Source organism: Botryllus schlosseri, chromosome 14 (assembly GCF_051294905.1).
Source record: "Botryllus schlosseri isolate E-star chromosome 14, Bs_hap1, whole genome shotgun sequence".
NCBI lineage: Eukaryota > Metazoa > Chordata > Ascidiacea > Stolidobranchia > Styelidae > Botryllus > Botryllus schlosseri.
In genome coordinates, this window is record NC_137249.1 from 13,118,639 (window position 1) to 13,137,494 (window position 18,856).

The 18,856-nt window shown below is 42.1% G+C and overlaps 1 protein-coding gene across 1 annotated transcript in view; it reads right to left on the bottom strand.

The window, feature by feature from the left end:
• LOC145455064 (uncharacterized) overlaps nt 1–18,856 on the bottom strand; it is a 63,530-nt gene that overhangs the window by 10,823 nt on the left and 33,851 nt on the right. The window contains exons 7-8 of the mRNA XM_080333017.1: nt 10,282–10,463; nt 6,079–6,201 (exon numbers count right to left, since the gene is read on the bottom strand). Coding sequence (XP_080189143.1) covers nt 6,079–6,201; nt 10,282–10,463 — 305 coding nt within the window. The remainder of the gene's footprint in view (nt 1–6,078; nt 6,202–10,281; nt 10,464–18,856) is intronic.

Sequence of the window (18,856 nt, forward strand, 5' to 3'; positions counted from 1 at the left end):
TTGACAAAATCATTTGGCAGAAATTCCGCTGCAGAAATTGTTAAGGTGATATTCCAGGACCATATTTTCTCGAACTACAGTGATCATACACTTGTATATACGGATGGGTCGAAGACATTGTCAGGATGTGGTTATGCCGTATACATTCCTCGGCTGAATGTAAAACTGTCTGCGACGCTTCCTAAATGGTTTTCAATATTTTATGTAGAGTTGCATGCCATCAAAGATGCATTATCGTGGGTTGAAAGGAACACGCAGAGTAAAATTGCTATAGTAAGTGACAGTTTGAGTGCCCTAACCGCCATCGCCAATCATGGGTCGGTCAATGACTATGTTGTGAACGATATATTAGAATATATTGCAGAACTTCAAAATAACAATAAATCAATCACGTTCATCTGGATACCTGGGCATGCAGGTATTCGTGGTAACGAAATCGCCGATCAATTAGCCAAAGACGCTGCGTCAAGAAGGGACGAAGGGAACAATCACTTATTACCTCTGCGTGATGCATTGTCCGTCTTGAGACACCATTGTAGATGTGAATGGGATCAGATGTACCAAAGCACTGAGACCGGAAGAGCGTATAAGAATCTGCGACCATCAATTACCGACGATATAGCTCAGATTGGAACACGGCGAAGAGACGTAATTCTACTGAGATTAAGAAGCGGCCATTGCAGACTGAATCAACATCTGCATAAGATCTGTTGTTTTGAGACTCCACTATGTCAGCAATGTAATGCAGAAGAATCTGTAGAGCACTTTTTGTTACATTGTATGAGATATGAACATCAAAGAAGACAACTACATCATGCTGCGCGAGTGAGCCGAATAAATTGGGAGCTGAAAGACGTTTTAACAGATCCAACGATATTGGATAATGTTGTACAGTTCGTGATATCTTCTGGAAGACTTATATAGTATAGCTAATACATGGTGTATATTCATTATTTGTACAACCAAATGTCGTGTTTGTATATTGTCGGCTAGCTCCTTACATTGGATGTGCATATTGGTATACCCATAGAACTGAGCGTTGCTGTATATATTTTGATAATGCAAATTCATTGTAAAAACAACTATAAAAGTGGCGCACAAAACCTGTGCCGTGATAAGCGCCACTATCACGATTTTTACTTATAATAATAATAATAGCTCTGTTTGGTGATATTGAATGGTTCGCATTTATAATATACCAATTTTCCTCACTTTTAGCAGTTTCTGGTCGCATTTTCAAGCACCAGTACCAACAAACGAAATCCCAATAGTGTGTTGGCTTCGAAATTACAATGAAATGTCGGTCTTGGCCGTCTGAATCTCGAGTCAATGACTTGCTTCGAGTCATGCGCAATGACTCGAGTCCAAGTCGAGTCAATACACAGATTGACTCGAGTCGAGTCGAGTCATTTCCGTATCTTGAGAAAATGACTCGAGTCGGGTCGAGTCATCTGAAAATCGTGACTCGAGTCGTGTCATGACTCGAGTCATTACAACCCCGCAACCGATCAATGAAATTGATGTCGCTGTCTGATGTGTCTTGATTTCATATGTTTATTGTATCATAAGAACCAAATCCGTGCGATTGGGGTGTTGGCTACTGCTGTATAATTTGTTAATAGGGTAATATCGGTAGCAAGTATAGAAATCCGTTCTGCACTCTGCTCAATATCAACGTAGCAATACTCAGACACCGAATACATTGTCCGGTCTGGCCTAGACCGTCAAGCCGTAATCTTATATTCCCTGGCAAGTTCTCGTCGAAATTGATTTTATGGGATTATTGTATCATTTGATTGCCCCAGTTGATACATTTGGCGACGCTTAAAACGTCAATAGGCACTTCAGCCTTGTGGTATTATGTTGCCCGAGTCGTCGCTAGGTATCGTGTATTCAGACCTGGGCAAAGTGCGGCCCGCGAAAGGTTGCTTGGAATTCGTACCATGAAACCTGATTTTTGAATGTTTACGCGTGGACTAAAACCATAACCTGTATCAACTAAACAGGAAATTCGTCGACTTTAAATCCTGGTCATTAATATGCCACAATTACGCTGCCAACGTACCTCGCATGCATGACCCAAATTCAAAATAAAGGCAATGGAGCAAAGTATGAGTGGCAATAAAAGACACTAGAAATCACACTTTCCATATAATTTAGGACAAAGGTTCCCAAGCTTTTTCATCTCGTTCCTCCCTTGGCCGAAATTTAAGCCAAAATTCCCCCCTCGGGATAAATCTACCCGATGATTAAAAAAACGTCATTTTACCACGCAAACACCTGTTGGTTGACTGAGAGAATAAGACGGGCGGTACCGAGTGTTTGTTTCTAGCAGTGTTATAATAACACTTTGCAGACTTTCAAATGCAATGGTCTTGGTCCCAATCAAACAAATTCAGGAAGGCTTGACTCAACAGACCCCCACACTTCCATTTGTGTTTTCGGCTTACCATGCACCAATCACTAATATAACTGCTGTGAAAAATCAGTATGCATAAATTTTCTGGTCTCGCGAATTTTTTCTCAAACTTACGTATGCATTTGGCCAATAATATTGATACTTTCATAAATAGCAGGGTTGACCAGATTCAAGTCTGACTCGAGTCACCATTTTCTGATGACTCGACTTGATTCGAGTCATTTTCTCCAAATGCGAAAACGACTCGACTCGACTCGAGACAATCTGGGTATTGACTCGACTTGGATTCGAGTCATTGTGCCTGACTCGAGCCAAGCCATATGACTCGAGACTACAAGACGGCCAAGACCGATATTTCCTTGGAATTTCGAAGAACAGTAAAGTGACCATCCTATTGGAATTTCGTCTATTGATCCTGGTACTCGACAACGCGACTAGAAACTGCTAAAAGTGAGGAAGATTAGTATATCATAAATCCAAATCATTCAATATCACCAAACAGTGTTGCCTTGAGTGTGACTTGAACTCGGACTCGAGTCATAATACCATGACTCAGGCTCGACCTTTTGCTCGTTGACTTGGACTCGGACTTGACTCAATGGTGAATTTAAAATGACTCGACTTGACTCGAGTCAAAACTATGAAAGTGAGATTGACTTGGGACTCGGAGCCTCGTGACTTGGTTACAGCCCTGATATATAACATACACGTGATCATATTCCCTGCTGGAGCTCATTGAAATTTAGGACATCTATTACGTTTCGGCAACATTGCACCAAGTTCAACATGTCTTTTTCCGATCGGGTAGCTGTTCACTAAAAATAAAGCAAGGCTGGCGATCTCTTTGACTTGAATCGATGACGGTGGAATATTTTGTCACTGTCTGAAAATGTGATTTGAAAATAAAAGATAAATACTTTCACTAGAGGACATGATGTGATAGATTCGGCACGACATTTGTTTGCCTAGGATATATTTGATTGAGAGGCCGTCGCTGGCCTACAAAATTGTCTTGCGAACTGCAGCACATCTGAACTAGTTTAAAAAGGGGGGATTTGTATGTGAAAGAGAGATAAAAAAAATAGCATTTGAACATACTTTCAGCAACCAAGAAACAGCCATAATGAGAATACGTTCGAATATAACTGGTTGACTACATGACAGTTCGGACATGAATAATTTGGAAAATCCGTTACAATTCTAAAGTGGAATTCCTCCCTAAAAATTGCAAAATTCCCTCCAAGGGGGGAATTCCTCCCCGGTTGGGAACCACTGGTTTAGGAAAAACCTTCTTTGTTGCCATTGTCGCCTTACGCATTACACGGTATTGTTACGTGAGGGGTTTTCAAATCTCTAATTCGTAAAACAAGACTCATCATATATATCACTCATAACGGCTGAAAAGGCATGTCAAAAAAGTAAGCCGAAAGCTCAAATTTAAAGAAGGTTAGAGCACTAAATATTTGTATACTGGAGTTGGTGGTAAACCCCTGCTTTCAGTTATGCCGAGCATATCGCCGAGATTAAGGATTTTATTTATGAAAAAAACACGACACCCTAGGTCAAGGGAGGGCGAATTTCAGAAAATCTGCAAGTTTCGCTCAACATCAAGGCTATTACAGCTGCACACTGCATCAGCGACCAATACCATACACTGTAATATGCCATATACATTTCAGTGCAGTGGTTCTCGAACTGCGTCTGAAGAGGGACGCGAATCCGAAGTTCAAAGATAAACATTTTCGCGCTTCGCCCCGATATCATGGTAATATACTTAGGGCTGTTTGCATTGTCCGACTTTGATATTACAGAATTATTTCATCATCAGCAATAACCTTCCATGCCAACAAACCATATCCGTTGGGATTGCTAGCATTTTCGTTGCTCTTTTTTAAGATTTTGTGATATCATGATAGGGGGGTCGAAAGTTTTCACTACGATAAAGGGAAGCATGCCTAAAATAATTTGAGAACCAACCACTGTCTTAGTGTAATAATAGAATAACGTGGAGAGCGGTTTAAAAAGAGGTAAAATTGTATCATGTTCCACATTGTTTCGACTCATGACGACAAACAGGTGATTTTTTACTTAACCGCCACTTCTCATTTCCTAACAGCGACATATTCACTGAGCAGCATTAATAACAATGTGATTTAGAAATAAAATTAACATACGCTGGAAAATACGGCTAAAATTTTTCACTCGGTCCGCCAACATATTTTCTACTGCTCATTTGGCCCGCGGAGTAAAATAATTGCCCACCCCTGGTGTACATTGATATATATCACTTCACTGAAATGTAGGGTTGGAATTAGCAGTATGATGTCACGTGACGTCATGGTGTTCGCGAACCTTTCAAAGAAGTTCGCGTACACACTAACCTTGACCTTTCAGAGGTTTCCACTATCCCTACCAGAAAGGTCTAAGAGCAATGAACTCACCAAGTAATGCTACTTTCTTACTCAATCGCCTTATCTATGTGAGTCGTGATCATTATATAAACGTTAATTATTATCAGAACGGATGTAGCCAACTCCGAAGTTTCCATATCATATCTCGAAAAGTCAACAAGCCACAACGTTAAAATGCATTAATGGAAGTACAGGAATTCATTTGCAAGCAATATGTGGACGCCATGATATAATTATATCCTTGGTTTAATACCATCATCACACTGGGCAAGAATTTTGGACGAAAACTTTCTTGACTTTGATTTTGAACTTAATATAGGCTGATTTTGGTATACTGATTCCACAAATGTCGCTGGTTTTCTTCTACCACGTCAAGTTGTTGCTCTACGACAGGGGTCGACAACCTTTTGCTAGTCACGGGCCAAGCATAGAGTGTACCTGTACAACTCTTTGGCGGGCCAAAATCTTCAATTTTACTATAATACACACGTGTACTAATTCACACTGTAATCTACACATGTGTCACAGCCATATGTTTATGTCGGACAGCAGACATTTAAAAAAGCTAAAATATCGGAATAAATTCCCGGAAAACCTTGGCATAGTCAGCGATGGGCAAAGAGAAAGCATCCCCCAATACCTGAAGATGATGGGGCTAAGATACTAGAGTAGAATGGAGCTTATACATATGTTAGCTGACTATTGATCCTGTATTAAACGAGACAGCCCACAGAATTATAAGTTGTTAGCGTGAATTTGTACCCTGATACACACACGTTATTCGTCCTGCAGAAACAATATTAGTTTAAATCAACCAAATAAAACAGCGCAAATGTTTCTTTGGAGTTTATTGATTTAATTTCGACTGCTTGTGTTTTTTTAATCGTTTTATAGAATAAACACAAAATATTAAAAGTAGTACTTTTATGTGGGTTGATTAGGAGACAATGGGGTGGGTGCCTACCTCAAAAACTTGACGTGATAGAGAAAAACGGAAGTCATTATTTAATTCAGCACCCAAACGTTAGTCGAAAGCAATTCCCTGATCAAAGTCTACAAAAATTACGTTCACCAGTGTCATTCGTATCAATAGCCTAATGTCGAATTTATCATTGGGTAAATCATACGCTTAGCAAGAAAATCAACATTAACCCCTTCCAGTTTGTGATCAGTCTTGCACATGATTGGGGTGTAAGACAGCTCTACTTTACAAGTATAGATCGTAAATGCGTCAAAGTTGTAACTTACGTTGTGAAGGTGAGGAATTCGTCGTCAGTACTGATTATTGGAAATATTGCAATAAACATCGATATAATCCATGTAAGCGAAAGCGAAATGACGAATGGTGCGATGGACATTCTCCAAAATGGCCTGAAAAAGTAAGATCATTACATGAGATAAAATCGGACGATTGTAAAATAAGTGCAATGATAACTCGCTCCTCCACACTGTGGATTTTTTTGGGTGGCGAGAGAGCGTATGATCCACAGCTGCAACACCAATAGGTTGTGTGTTCGAGTCCGACCGAGGTCGACTCGAGAATCCTTCCCAAGTGATGAATGTTTATCTAGGCTCCTCCTCGCCACCCAGTCCGCGTAAGCGATGTCTTTAAACGGCCTGGAAGTAGGCCGCGCTATTCAGTCGGCAGATACGGAATCAAAATATAGAATTGCGGCCAGGTGTAAATGACCATTGTAGTTGAAAAACACCATGAATACCACAAGCAACACTGTGGTTTTGCTAAGACAGTGTTATTATATTCGACCTAATGAAAGTGATGGTTAACCTCATTAGTAGGGCGATTTTATTGAAATGTCGAAATAAGTCAAAATTAAACCGTGATGTCAAAAAATTGTCATAATTGTTTAAAAATTCAAAGTTTTTTTGCAACCTGCATTTCGTTTGTATCGTAAATGTTTGCACTGTCTGTGAACTTATCATTTGACATTTTACAGCGTGTAGCCTACTTATAGGCATACCGTTGTAGACGGATGTAAATCATGAACAGTCAAATGGAAGAAATAGGTTGACACGGCGTTATGCTCAACGTACCGCAATATCCTAATTGAAGCAAGACAGCGTGGGCATTGGTTTTTATATCAAGAAGCGCATGATTAAAAATTGTGATGTAGACAACTTTGTCAGAATGACGCAACACGGTGTGTCACCAGCAGTGCACGGACTACTTCTGTGTTGCCAGACAACAACTGCTGCTGTTGAACGGCCTTTCACTATTCTTGGCAAGCTATACTTAGTAAGGACAGACACTTTCTTCCCGTGAATGTAGGGAGGTATCTTTCGTTGTACTATAACAAATTTTAATTATTTTTACCATAACGCGTGATTTAACGACTGGAATTCTTCGTAAGTCGAGATTTCGTTACAATCAAGTTTTTCATGTAAAAGTTTGTCAGTCACGAGGTCACAATTTTGTCATTAAAGGTAAAAGAAAGTCAAAATTTTGTATTTTTAGGTCAGAATCTTCTGTTTGTAAGGAAAAAAATCGCCCTACTCATTAGTTATGACCGGGTTTGATGTCAGCATTAAGTTTTCGGATATTCGTCAGTAGACATACGCTAGATATTTGTAGAATACATATAAGCAGTATTGTTCGATCGATGTTCTAGTTTTGATGTGGTGTGATATGATGACGTGAGAGATCCATATACGGGTGCGGATTCATATCGGCACATCGGTCGCGTGTTTTTTAGGGTTTGGACCGGAATCAGACAATGAATATGAGATAGGTATAGCCAAAGATTTTGAGGCGAGGGGAAATGCTACAACAAATTCATCAACTGCTGGTCAAAATTTTATTGACGTGGCTAAAAAAGTGCTGTTTCATCAAAATTAAATCGCGAAATGGAAATTATCGGATTCATATAAAGTGCAATGTACAATGTGATTCACAAGGCCAAATGTGATGTCGTGGTATCAATGTCATTTGAAGCAATTCGATGCTACTGTGTAAAGCAGTGGTCGGGAACCTATGGCTCGCGAGCCATATATGGCTCTTTTGGGCATAAGATATGGCTCTTTCGAATTTTTTGTTTTTGTGCCTAATTTATCAAAACTGCAGCAACTTGTTATTTAATCATCAGTACCACCAGTATAATTGTTATTTTGGTAGTATAAACATGTCTATGAGAAGTTTATACAGTAGCGTATTAAGGGTTTGGGGCTCGGACCCCCTTTTCAAAATCCTCAAATTTAAGCTACTGTATCACAAGCGACCAATATAACACCGGATTTCGATATACCCGCCACGAAATCCTGGATTGCACGATACGTTGATTGATGAAAGAGACTATAGGAGACATGGCGGCGCCTTTATCACAATGCAGTTTACAAATACACATTTTCTTCCTGATCTACGGCGAGAAATGAACTGTCGTGGGTGGAAGAGACATTAACAATTACAAGTTCAAACTATAAACAACGCCCTAGCCATCCACGTTATTGATTGACAACGTAGCTTTGTAGTAACTGTTAAAATATAGGCGAGTGGCGCAACGTTATGATACCGGCGAATATCGCCAAATTGAGATATCGAATCGGAATCAGTCCGACAAATACATTCGATTAATATCAGTTATTATAAGTTCCATGAAATTTACGACGAATTGCGCTATCACAGGTAAGGTAAGGCATGGCCCGGCCGTGCCTCACATATACCATATCTCACCTTTCGCGCTGTGTTTTCGAACAATTTGGTAGTAAAAATGTTCGAAATCTGGTAGGTATGTGAGGCGCTGCGTCACCTGCCTCCCCCGACCCCACGTCACTGACACATCACACATTACAGTGGGTATGTATACAGCTGTATAGTGACCATGTTTGGCTCAACCTACGTATATCACCATGGGTCCTCGCATTTAAGAGAAGCATCAAGACGAACCTACGATCTCGTATAACTGAAGAAAGTCTCAAATTTTGTATGAACAACAATTATCAACCAAACTACAAAGCCATCAGAAATACCATGCAACATCAAAAGATGCATTAACTGTAAAAAACGTGTAAAAAGTATATTCATACTTCTACTGTTGTCTACGTCTGTTGGAATTCTAAATGTTACTTGTCTTGAGCCTCACAAAATATCACCGGCCACTCAGTTCAAATCAAATAAAAATATATAACTTGCAAAAGATCTATGTAACTCAAGTTTGCATACTCATTACTCCAATAAGACGATCAGCATGATTATTACGAGTTTTTACCGAGGAAATAGGTGCAAACGACGAATCCCATGTAGTAATTTCGAATTTGTCCTACGATTACGTCACGATTTTTCAATTGTGACGTAATAGTTGATTCGCATGTATGGCTCTTTGGGAGTTAAAATGGAAAATATAGGGTCAATATGGCTCTTCGGATGAAAAAGGTTCCCGACCACTGGTGTAAAGCATAACTATCGTGTCGCGACTCACTAAATCCATCTGTGATATGTATAGCAGAGTTGGGATCAAGTCACTACCTTCGAGTCACGAGTCATTTCGAGTCATTGCACATTTTGACTCGAGTCAAGTCAAGTCAATCGATTTTCGAAGGTGACTCGAGTCAAGTCAAGTCACTCAATTTTTGGAGGTGACTCGAGTCAAGTCGAGTCAAGTCAAGTCAAGTCAAGTCAAGTCAAGTCAAGTCACGAGTCAAGTCACAATTCAAGTCAAGTTGCCTATTTGAAGTATTAGGAATGATAACGTCGACATTGCGTTTTACTAGCTGTCTGATATACAGATTGAGTGGTCATTGATTCTGAACCAATGAACGAATTAAGAGTTAAATATGCAGACAGAAAGGCGCTGCATCGCTCACATATACCTATACAGCCTCAGTTTATAATTACCAGCAAAAATAGAGAATTGAGGAACAAACTGATGAGTTGCAATACATTGCCCATTTACAAATTGATATGATACAATTCGAGCCTGCGCCAGTGGTTGAGGACTATATAAAGTATATTCGAATTCAATTTCAATCAAGCAATATGTTTTGTTAAGGTAAGCACAGAGAACAGAAATAGACATTTTGCTATTAAATTACTTTACTATACTAGTTTACGACAACGTAAGCTGTAAGTTTCGATCACTTCGTTTGCGGTCAATTTATTTGTGAGAGAACAATGGAGGCTCAGTAAAACGCACGATTATTGAATGATTGGTCGCTCTCACGGGTTACACCAGCATTTCGCTAAAAATCCGACCATGCAAGATACAGTGATTTTTATCGACGCCGATTACTTGCGATGACTTGAAATTGACTCGTGAATTTGGCTCCGAGTCACGAGTCAATCCACATTTCTGATTCGACAAGTCAAGTCAAGTCAAGTCATTTTGGCGAAGTGACTCGAGTCAAGTCAAGTCAAACGAAAAAGTGACTCGAGTCTGACTCGAGTCAAGTCATGACTCGAGTCATCCCAACACTGATGTATAGACGTATATATATGCATACCTCGTGATGCCGATCACTCTTGATATCGTGATAAGAAGCATAGTGAGTACAGATTGCTCGGATCCGATCATAGATATCACTCCTACCAAGTCGCAAGGCATAAGCCAATAACTGTACTCCGAAAAAATTGGTCTTTTCTGTTGAAAATGCGCGAATATACAGGAGAGGGAAAGTGTAGAGATCTGAAAATTGATAATCTTACTTCATGATATATTTTTGTAACGCCACAATTCATCTCGATGAGCGGAATGCAGAGGTATAGAGTGATTTAAGCCATCACACGCTTAGTAAGTGACGTATCACGCGTGAAAATATAAGACCTTGATAGCTTTCACACCCTGTTTAACATCCACTTGTATGAATATAACTTCATTATAGTTACACGAGCTTTCGGAACTCTGCTCCTTTATCAGGTGATAACGCGAAAGTAACGCATAAAGAGCAACGTAAAAACATTTTGAATTTGAACATATACATATTATGACATCATAGTGGATGAGAACTTTCAAGATTCCAGAATTGTGTACGTTATGACGTCATAGGCACAAAGATGTGGTATATATTAGAAACGCATGAAGTAATCTGTGCTCCTAAAATCGGATACCATATAACAGGGGTTCTCAACCCGCGGCCGGCAAACGTTTATTTTGCGGCCCGCGACATCTTTCATCATGAACGCAATTGTTAGTTGCACGGTATTGTTACATATCCATTTAGCTACTTGGCTCTCTTATCACACCGTCTCTTTTTCACTTGATTACTCATTCTTTGATGTGCATGTTCTGGATTCTTGATATACGCTAGTAGTGTAGTAGATCGGTCGTGGTGTGCGCTTTTTTGCATGGGGTAGTATAGGTGCGGTCGCACATCGTATGGAAAACTCGTGGTGGCACATCGTACTTTTGGACCCCCCCTCTCGGTCGCACATCGTAATGTGTTCTTATGGGTGCGCTCGCACGTCGTACTTTCAGGTATAGGCATCTGTCGCATATCGTATTGGAAACTCGTGTTGGCATATCGTACTTTTAGGTATATAGGCTGCGTTGGCATGTCGTATTGGAAACTCGTGTTGGCATATCGTACTTTTAGGTATAGACATCTCTCGTACGTCGTACTTTCGCATATCATACTTTTGTGTATAGGCTGTGGTGGTGATTCGCCATGTGTTCTTATGGGTGCGTCGGCATATCGTACTTTCGGATATAGGTATCTCTCGACCGGTGTTGAATATGTATCAAGTAAATAGTCACGTGATTGGTACTTAGTTAATGTGTATATCCCAAATTATTACATATGACCAATTTGAGGTAATCCCAACGTTTACGGTGAGTGCGACTTTAATATAGCGTTATTCTTATGGCCGCGGCGGTGTTTCGTACTTTCGGGTATAGGCATCTCTCGCACATCGTACTTTCAGGTGTAGGCTGCGTTGGCATGTCGTACTTTCGGGTATAGGTATCTCTCTTGTGGTGTCTTATGGCTGCGGTGGCAAGTCGTACTTTCACGTATTTAGTTTGCCACAGAGCCGGCGTAGACGACGATTCGAATATCAACAATAGCCGCGTTCACAAACTAACACTTCTAATAGGTGTGAAATAGTTTGCAAAACCCCGTGATCGCTGACAAGATAATGTCTCGGACATAGCCATCTCTCACAACTTGTTGTTACATACATTCCAATCGCCACAATGTAATATTTTAGTAAGCAGTTTGTCACAGAACTTGATTTCACTCGTAAAGATTTAATAAGTAACGAATAACAGACCGCCAGTGTCGGTAACTTGAATAGCGACAAATTGTCACTTATTTCTACTCTAACCCTAATCCTTTGTGAAGTGTACGCTTATTCAAAAAGGCGCGAAATAATTCTAAAATCCTACGATCGCTCACAAGATAACACCTATAAGACATAACCATCTCTCGTGACTTGTGGTTACATGCATCGCAATCGCTACAATGTAATATGTTGGTAGTTTGGTGCAGAACTGGATTTCACGAGTCTGATATAATAAGAATATTACCTATTAAGTAATAAGCACCGAATAACAGAACCGGCGCAAACAATCATGCCAAGCTGCAGCATATCTTCACGAAAAATCTCATCAATTCTCATAAGATTGCAAACGGGCCACTGCAGACTCAACTGGCACCTTCGCAGAATCGGGTGTCATGACACGGGTTTATGCGATGCGTGCGATGTCAACGAGACGGTCGACCACTTTTTAATTGATTGCGAACACTACTCGACCCACCGCGATCACTTGAAGACTACAGCGGCGAATCTAGGCATACCGTTTCAGCTCAAAAAACTGTTATCAGACCCACGGATTATACTGCCAGTCGCTGAATTCGTTATCCTCACCGGCAGACAGTTGTGACCCTAATGGATTATCAGACTCTTGAGACCTGGTGTAAAAGGCCATAGTAGCCGAACAAACCTTTTTCACTTAGAAATATATTTTTTCCCTGAGCAACAAACCATTTTCACTGTGCAACAAACCATTTTCACTTGGTGGGTCGTCGTTTACCTGAGTAAAAATATCATTTTCCTTTGGAGATCTGGCGTTTACCCAGTGTAACAATACATTTTCTCTTGGCCATCTAGCTTTTCCTAGAGTAACAAAACCATTTTCATTTTGAAATCTGACACACCTGACAATTTGGTATTTGTTGTATTGACGATAGTTTGAAATAGATTACAACGAACAGCGACGGAAATATACACGGACCACCGGTTTCAGAGTATACCCCCATCATTCGTATCACATCAATATCATCGGTTAACCACATACAATATGCTCTTGTACACCGAAATGCATGTTTTGGAAAATTGGACAATAGGCTTCGATAGTTCTGTGATGTCCGGGCTCGTGCTTTGGATTTTCCAGAGTCAAAATGTCTGAATAAAACACCTCCTCGACGATGGTTGGTATGTGGATAACGGTGTTCGGAAAACGGTTGGATTTATGTCACCCATCGCGATAACAATTCCGGGTCGAGTTTTCCCCCCGCATGTTTACTATATTGTGTCTTTATTGGTCAATGTATGTCTCGACATTCAGTTTGAAATCGGAAACCATGATAAAGTATGTAACTGGATCCGGATATCAACTCTGAATCGATAAACCAATGAACAATATTCAAAGTAAACATGTTACACCCTGTGTTTCCACGAAAAAATACCATCCAGACATACGTCGCGCTTGTTTGCCCACACCAGTATACGCGTAAATGGAGGTGTGTGACATTGCATGCAATGTGTTGGTATACAAACATCGGGGAGTGAGCCTTCGATCCACAGACATTATCATAGCCGGTAATTTTGATGCAGATCGAATGTCATCACACCCGATAACAATACCAATAAGCCACATTGCAATGACCCTGAGTCCGCGCTGTTACATCGATATTTCGACACCGTTCACTGATTTATTCGATGGTTTTATCGCGTTGTAACATTACAAGATAGTCATGACCCTATCTCCGGACAGATCACCCAGATCGCTAGTGACTGGATACATTGGTCAATATCCGTCGTGTTGTCGACACCGAAGTTCTGTGCTGAGACTGCAGCGTTTGATCTAGGTGAACTATCGAATTACGGATGCTCGAAATGATTGCGATCAGTCTTTCAGTCACGATACATGGATGTCGCTACTCCCCGCATAACGACTCCAGATAAATATCGTGAACAGTGATTCTGCAAATCTCGGACTGATACTGTGATCCAATAAGGTGTGGTTCTGTGGAGTGAAGACTGCAATCGTACACCACAATAGAACACTACCTTTCGTGATTTCACGCGCAATCATAAAACACACCTTCGTATGGGTTTGTCTAGTTCGTCCAGCGACATTTCGAAACGGTCATCGCCATTAAAGATCGGAGTTGGTCTCGTCATATCGGTAACATTTTGAAACGGCATCGTCACAAGGCTATTGACGTCGATTCTGTTGGTCATGTCAATCCGTTTCACAATCCGCCGTTTTTCAACTCCCCGCACCGTAGTGTTACGACACAGACAAGAAGCATCGGTGGAAATGATAAAACACGGAAGGAACACTTTGGTGTTATTTGACATGGATTTTACACCTGACGAACCTTACATTCGAGCGATGCATTGGAATGACGCTTGTATTTAATAAATCCCACGCAATACACAGTATGAGTGTGACTACAGTTTTATTGCAAGCTAATAGGTAATAACCCCAATCACACTATGATCTGAAAGGATAAAGAAATGCAGCAAACAACGTTAAGCTCCCGCGTAAGCGTGAAGCCTGGCGACTACGAGCGAAGCGCGACGTCTGTCACGGTCGAATAGTGTTCAATTATAATGAGCCATAATTGCGGAACACAACATAATACAGCAAACGAAAGTTGAGATATATCAATACTTCCCCCTTTTAGGAAGACAAATAGGCTCAGTACATTTCCAGAAAACCGGGCGCGTTAAAATCGGCCAGCCGGCTTAGGGCCAAAGCCGTGCGGTCGGGAGGAGTGTTCGGCACGTCGTCGCTCGCCTCTTGAGAGATGATCGCTGGCTCCTCATCATTCACCTCTGGTTCCTGAGAGACGATCACCGGCTCGGGCACGGTTGTTGGTTCCTCAGGATGCTGGCTTACCGAATGTTCAACTTCGTCCGCCGTCGGATGCCACCATTCAATGGGCGGATTGGCCTGCACATGTTTTGTGAGCGCATTTCCATTTCCATAGTAAGGTTTGATATCATTGAAATGACGTTGATACCGCTTACCAGTTGATGCCTTGATCAGTTCAACGCCGTCACTGAAGATCTCCGCGACAGTGTAGAGCTCAGGGCCAAATATGGGGTCAAATTTGTTTCTTTTGTAGTTTCTGATCATGACTTGCTGCCCCATTAGAAAATGTTTCGGTTGTCGCTTATTTGAACTGTTGGTAACTTGTTGCCTTTGTAATTTCGTTTGACGGTCTTGGTTCAAGGCCTTCTGTACTTGGTTGTTGTTGAGTACTTTACTTGGAAAGTCGTTTCGGAATCCTCCTTTCAACATCAAGTCCCCTGGCGATTCCCCGGTTGATATGTGGGGGGTTGATCTGTATCCAATGAGGAAATCTTGCAGTGCCGTTTGTTTGTCCACACCTTGCGCGTATGCAATTTTCATCGCCTTTCCCAGAGGCTTCATAAAAGTCTCTACAGGGTTGGCTTGTGGATGGTACGGATACGTCTTTTTGTGGTCGATTCCGTGCTTACTTGAAAATTCAGCAAATTCTTTCGAATTGAACGGAGGGCCATTGTCAGTCCTATGAGTATTGGGTTGACCATAATGAGCGTATGTTTTCGCTATTGCAGGAATAACATGCTTAGCTGCGGTACTTTTGACGATTGTCGCATCAGGAAACCGTGTCGTCAGGTCTTGCACCACCACCGCGTGACGTTTATCCGGCATTGGCCCAAACAAGTCTATGCTGACTTCATGCCAGGGTTGTTTAGGCGGCATAATGAGTTTCTGTGGCTGTTTGCTGCCTGGCAGTGTAAATTGCTGGCACAACGTACAGGATCTGATTTTCTGTTCCACCAACTCATTCAAGCCTTTGATCCAGAAGTGACTGCGGATGCGTCGCTTCAGATTGCACATTCCTGGATGACCTCCTTGGTGTGCTTTGTTGATAGCTGTTTCCCAGAGCTTTTCTGGGAGAATGATCTTGTCCTGTTTCAGCACCAAACCATTGGAGATGGTTAGCTGATCTTGAAATTTACGGAATACTTTTAGATCTGGGTCATTTTTCGATATGTGACCCTTCCGGATGCTTTTTCTAAGTCGCTTAAGGAGGCTATCTTTCTTTGTCTCCTTGATGATGCGATCCATACACAACGATTCCGTGTACGGTGCATGCTGGATCATGAGAACAGTGCGTTCCAACTCGCACGCTTCATTTTGCCATGAACGCGGGGCAAACTCGATTGGCTGGGCATGCCTTGAAAGGTAGTCAGCTGGATTTAGAACACCTTTCTCCCACACCACCTTGTAGGCTATATCTTGATGCCGCATCTTGATACGGTCGGTACGGATAGAGCCTTTCCTGTGGTTCTTGAATATGCCCTCTAACGGTTTGTGGTCCGTTATAACCAGAACTTCCGGTCCTCCAGTGACGTAGTGGCGGAATCTTCTCAAACCAAAGTCTACTGCCATGGCTTCCAAGTCTAGTTGCGGATACCGTGTTTCTTCCGGTCGTGTGGATCGACTTGCGAACGCCACAATACTAGATTCCTTTGCGCTTGGACCTTGGGCCAGAATTGCAGACAAGCCTGACACATGGGCATCCACAAATATGTATGTCTTCGCCTTGACGTCAAAGAATCGCAGTGCGGTATCTGCTTTAAGAGCCTTTTTTAGGCTTTTAAATTCCTTGCTGCATTCTGATGTCCACCTGAACCTTTGATGCTTTTGAGTCAATTGGCGGAGGTGCTTCGTTTTGCTTGAGAGATGCGAGATGAAGTCCCCAAATGATTGAACGAAGCACAAGAATGACATCACTTCCTCTTTTGACTTCGGACGGGACGCATCCTCCAGAGCTTTGACCTTCTCCGGATCTGGTTTAATACCTTTACTAGTCACTATCATACCCCAGAAAGGTATCTCTGACTTCTTGAAAACACATTTGTCCGCGTTCAGGGTCATTCCAGCGTCCTGGATGCGTTTCATGACCTTTTCGAGAGCTACGTCATGTTGCTGAGGAGTCTCTCCAGATATGATGACGTCATCATGAATGACATGGGCCCCTTTGATATTAGCAAAGAGCGGGATCAGCGCTCTCGTGAGCTCGCCTGATGCTGGTTTTGCACCCATTGTGAGTTTTCGGTAACGCATGAGTCTATGGCCAGCATGGAATACTGTGACTGCTCTCGACTGCTCATCCAGCAACAATTGGTGGAAAGCTGATTTAAAGTCCAGTTTGCTGAATACTTTGCTGCCTGCCAGCCTTGCTTTGATTTCCTCCACTCTTGGTATAGGAATGTTAGTAGCCTTGATCGCCTGGTTGACTTGCCTCAGGTCGATCGTCATGCGTAGGCTGCCATCGCTTTTCGGCGTAAGCACAGGATTGGAAACCCATGGCGCCGGACCTGTGTGCTCTTCGATTATTCCATCACTTTCCAGTTGTGATATTAGATTCTGAAACTTGCCCTGCAGATGGAAAGGGATTGGACGTATGGCTTGGGCCACTGGTGGCACCTCTGGATCGATATAGAACGAAACTTCATGATCCTTCAATGTTCCTATGCCTGTGAACACAGATGGATATGCCTTCATCACATCTGCTTTTAGCTTGTCCACTTTTGCAACCCTGTTCACTTTGCGAGACATTTCCGTCTCCTTGTCGCCATCGAATGTGATGATGCCGAGCTTTTCACACAATCGCCCACTAAGTAGAGTCTCTACTTTACCAGGGACGATATAGAAGCGAGCACTCACCACAGAACTTTTGAAAGTTACAAATCCTTCGTAGCGTCCACTGCATTGGATTGGCTTCGACCCATAAGGCTTTATGTACGTTTTCGTGGATCGGAGACGTAGTTTAAGCTTTGCTGCCCTCTTTGCCGACATCACATTCAAATCGGCACCCGTGTCCGCATAGGCCTTTACAGGTTTTCCTGCCATTGCAACCTTCACCCGGTATCTTGGTTTTGACACCTTACGCACCTTGCGGTAAGGCTGCGATTGGTTGACTCTCTTGATGCCTTTCTTTTTCCTGCTCTGCATTTTCTTTTGCGACGCATCAGAGCTGGCATCGCTTGATGGATCAGCGTCGTCATCTGATGAGCTGCTGACGTCACTTTCTGATTCTACGCGGTTTGCCTTTGCGCGTTTTTTCTTTTTGCATGCTGATGATCCTCTGAAGTGGCCTTCTTTACCACACTTATGACATATCATGTTTCTTGCCACACACGATTTTCCTCCTTCACAGATTTCAGAGGAGCATGTCTTGCAACCACCCTTGCGTCGTGCATCTGCACCTGAACCCTTATGCTTGTGATAGCGTTGTTTGGGTTTCACACGACAAATGTCAGCCGCTCCTGCAGCCTCAGTTTCAGTCTTAATCAATTGGGCGGAGTGTGAAGCCGCTTCTATCTTACGGCCGTTCTCTACCAAGGCTTTCAGATCCCATTGGTTCTTGAGCGCATTTGTCCGTATGTCATCTGATTTGACGCCGACTATTATTTGATCCCTGATCATAATGTCGGAGACATTGCAGTTTGCATTCTCACATACAAATTTGCATGCCTTTGCTTCATGCCTCAAGCGGTGGACGAATCCGTCGAAGCTCTCATCCATTTCCTGAGACAGACGGTGAAACTTGTAATTCGCAAGAGTATAGTTCCGGGTTGGCTCATACCGGTACTTCATACGATTCACCAGATCTTTGAATTTAAGTGTGCTACGGTCGTTTTCCGGTACGGTATCTTCAAAATCTCTCTGGAAATTTCGTGAAGAAAACCGACCCAAGAATATTTTTGTTTTATGGCGCTCGGTCCAGTCCTCTTTGTCCTGCTCTGCGGCGGGAGGTTCTTTGGCCATTGCATCGTATTCATAATGAA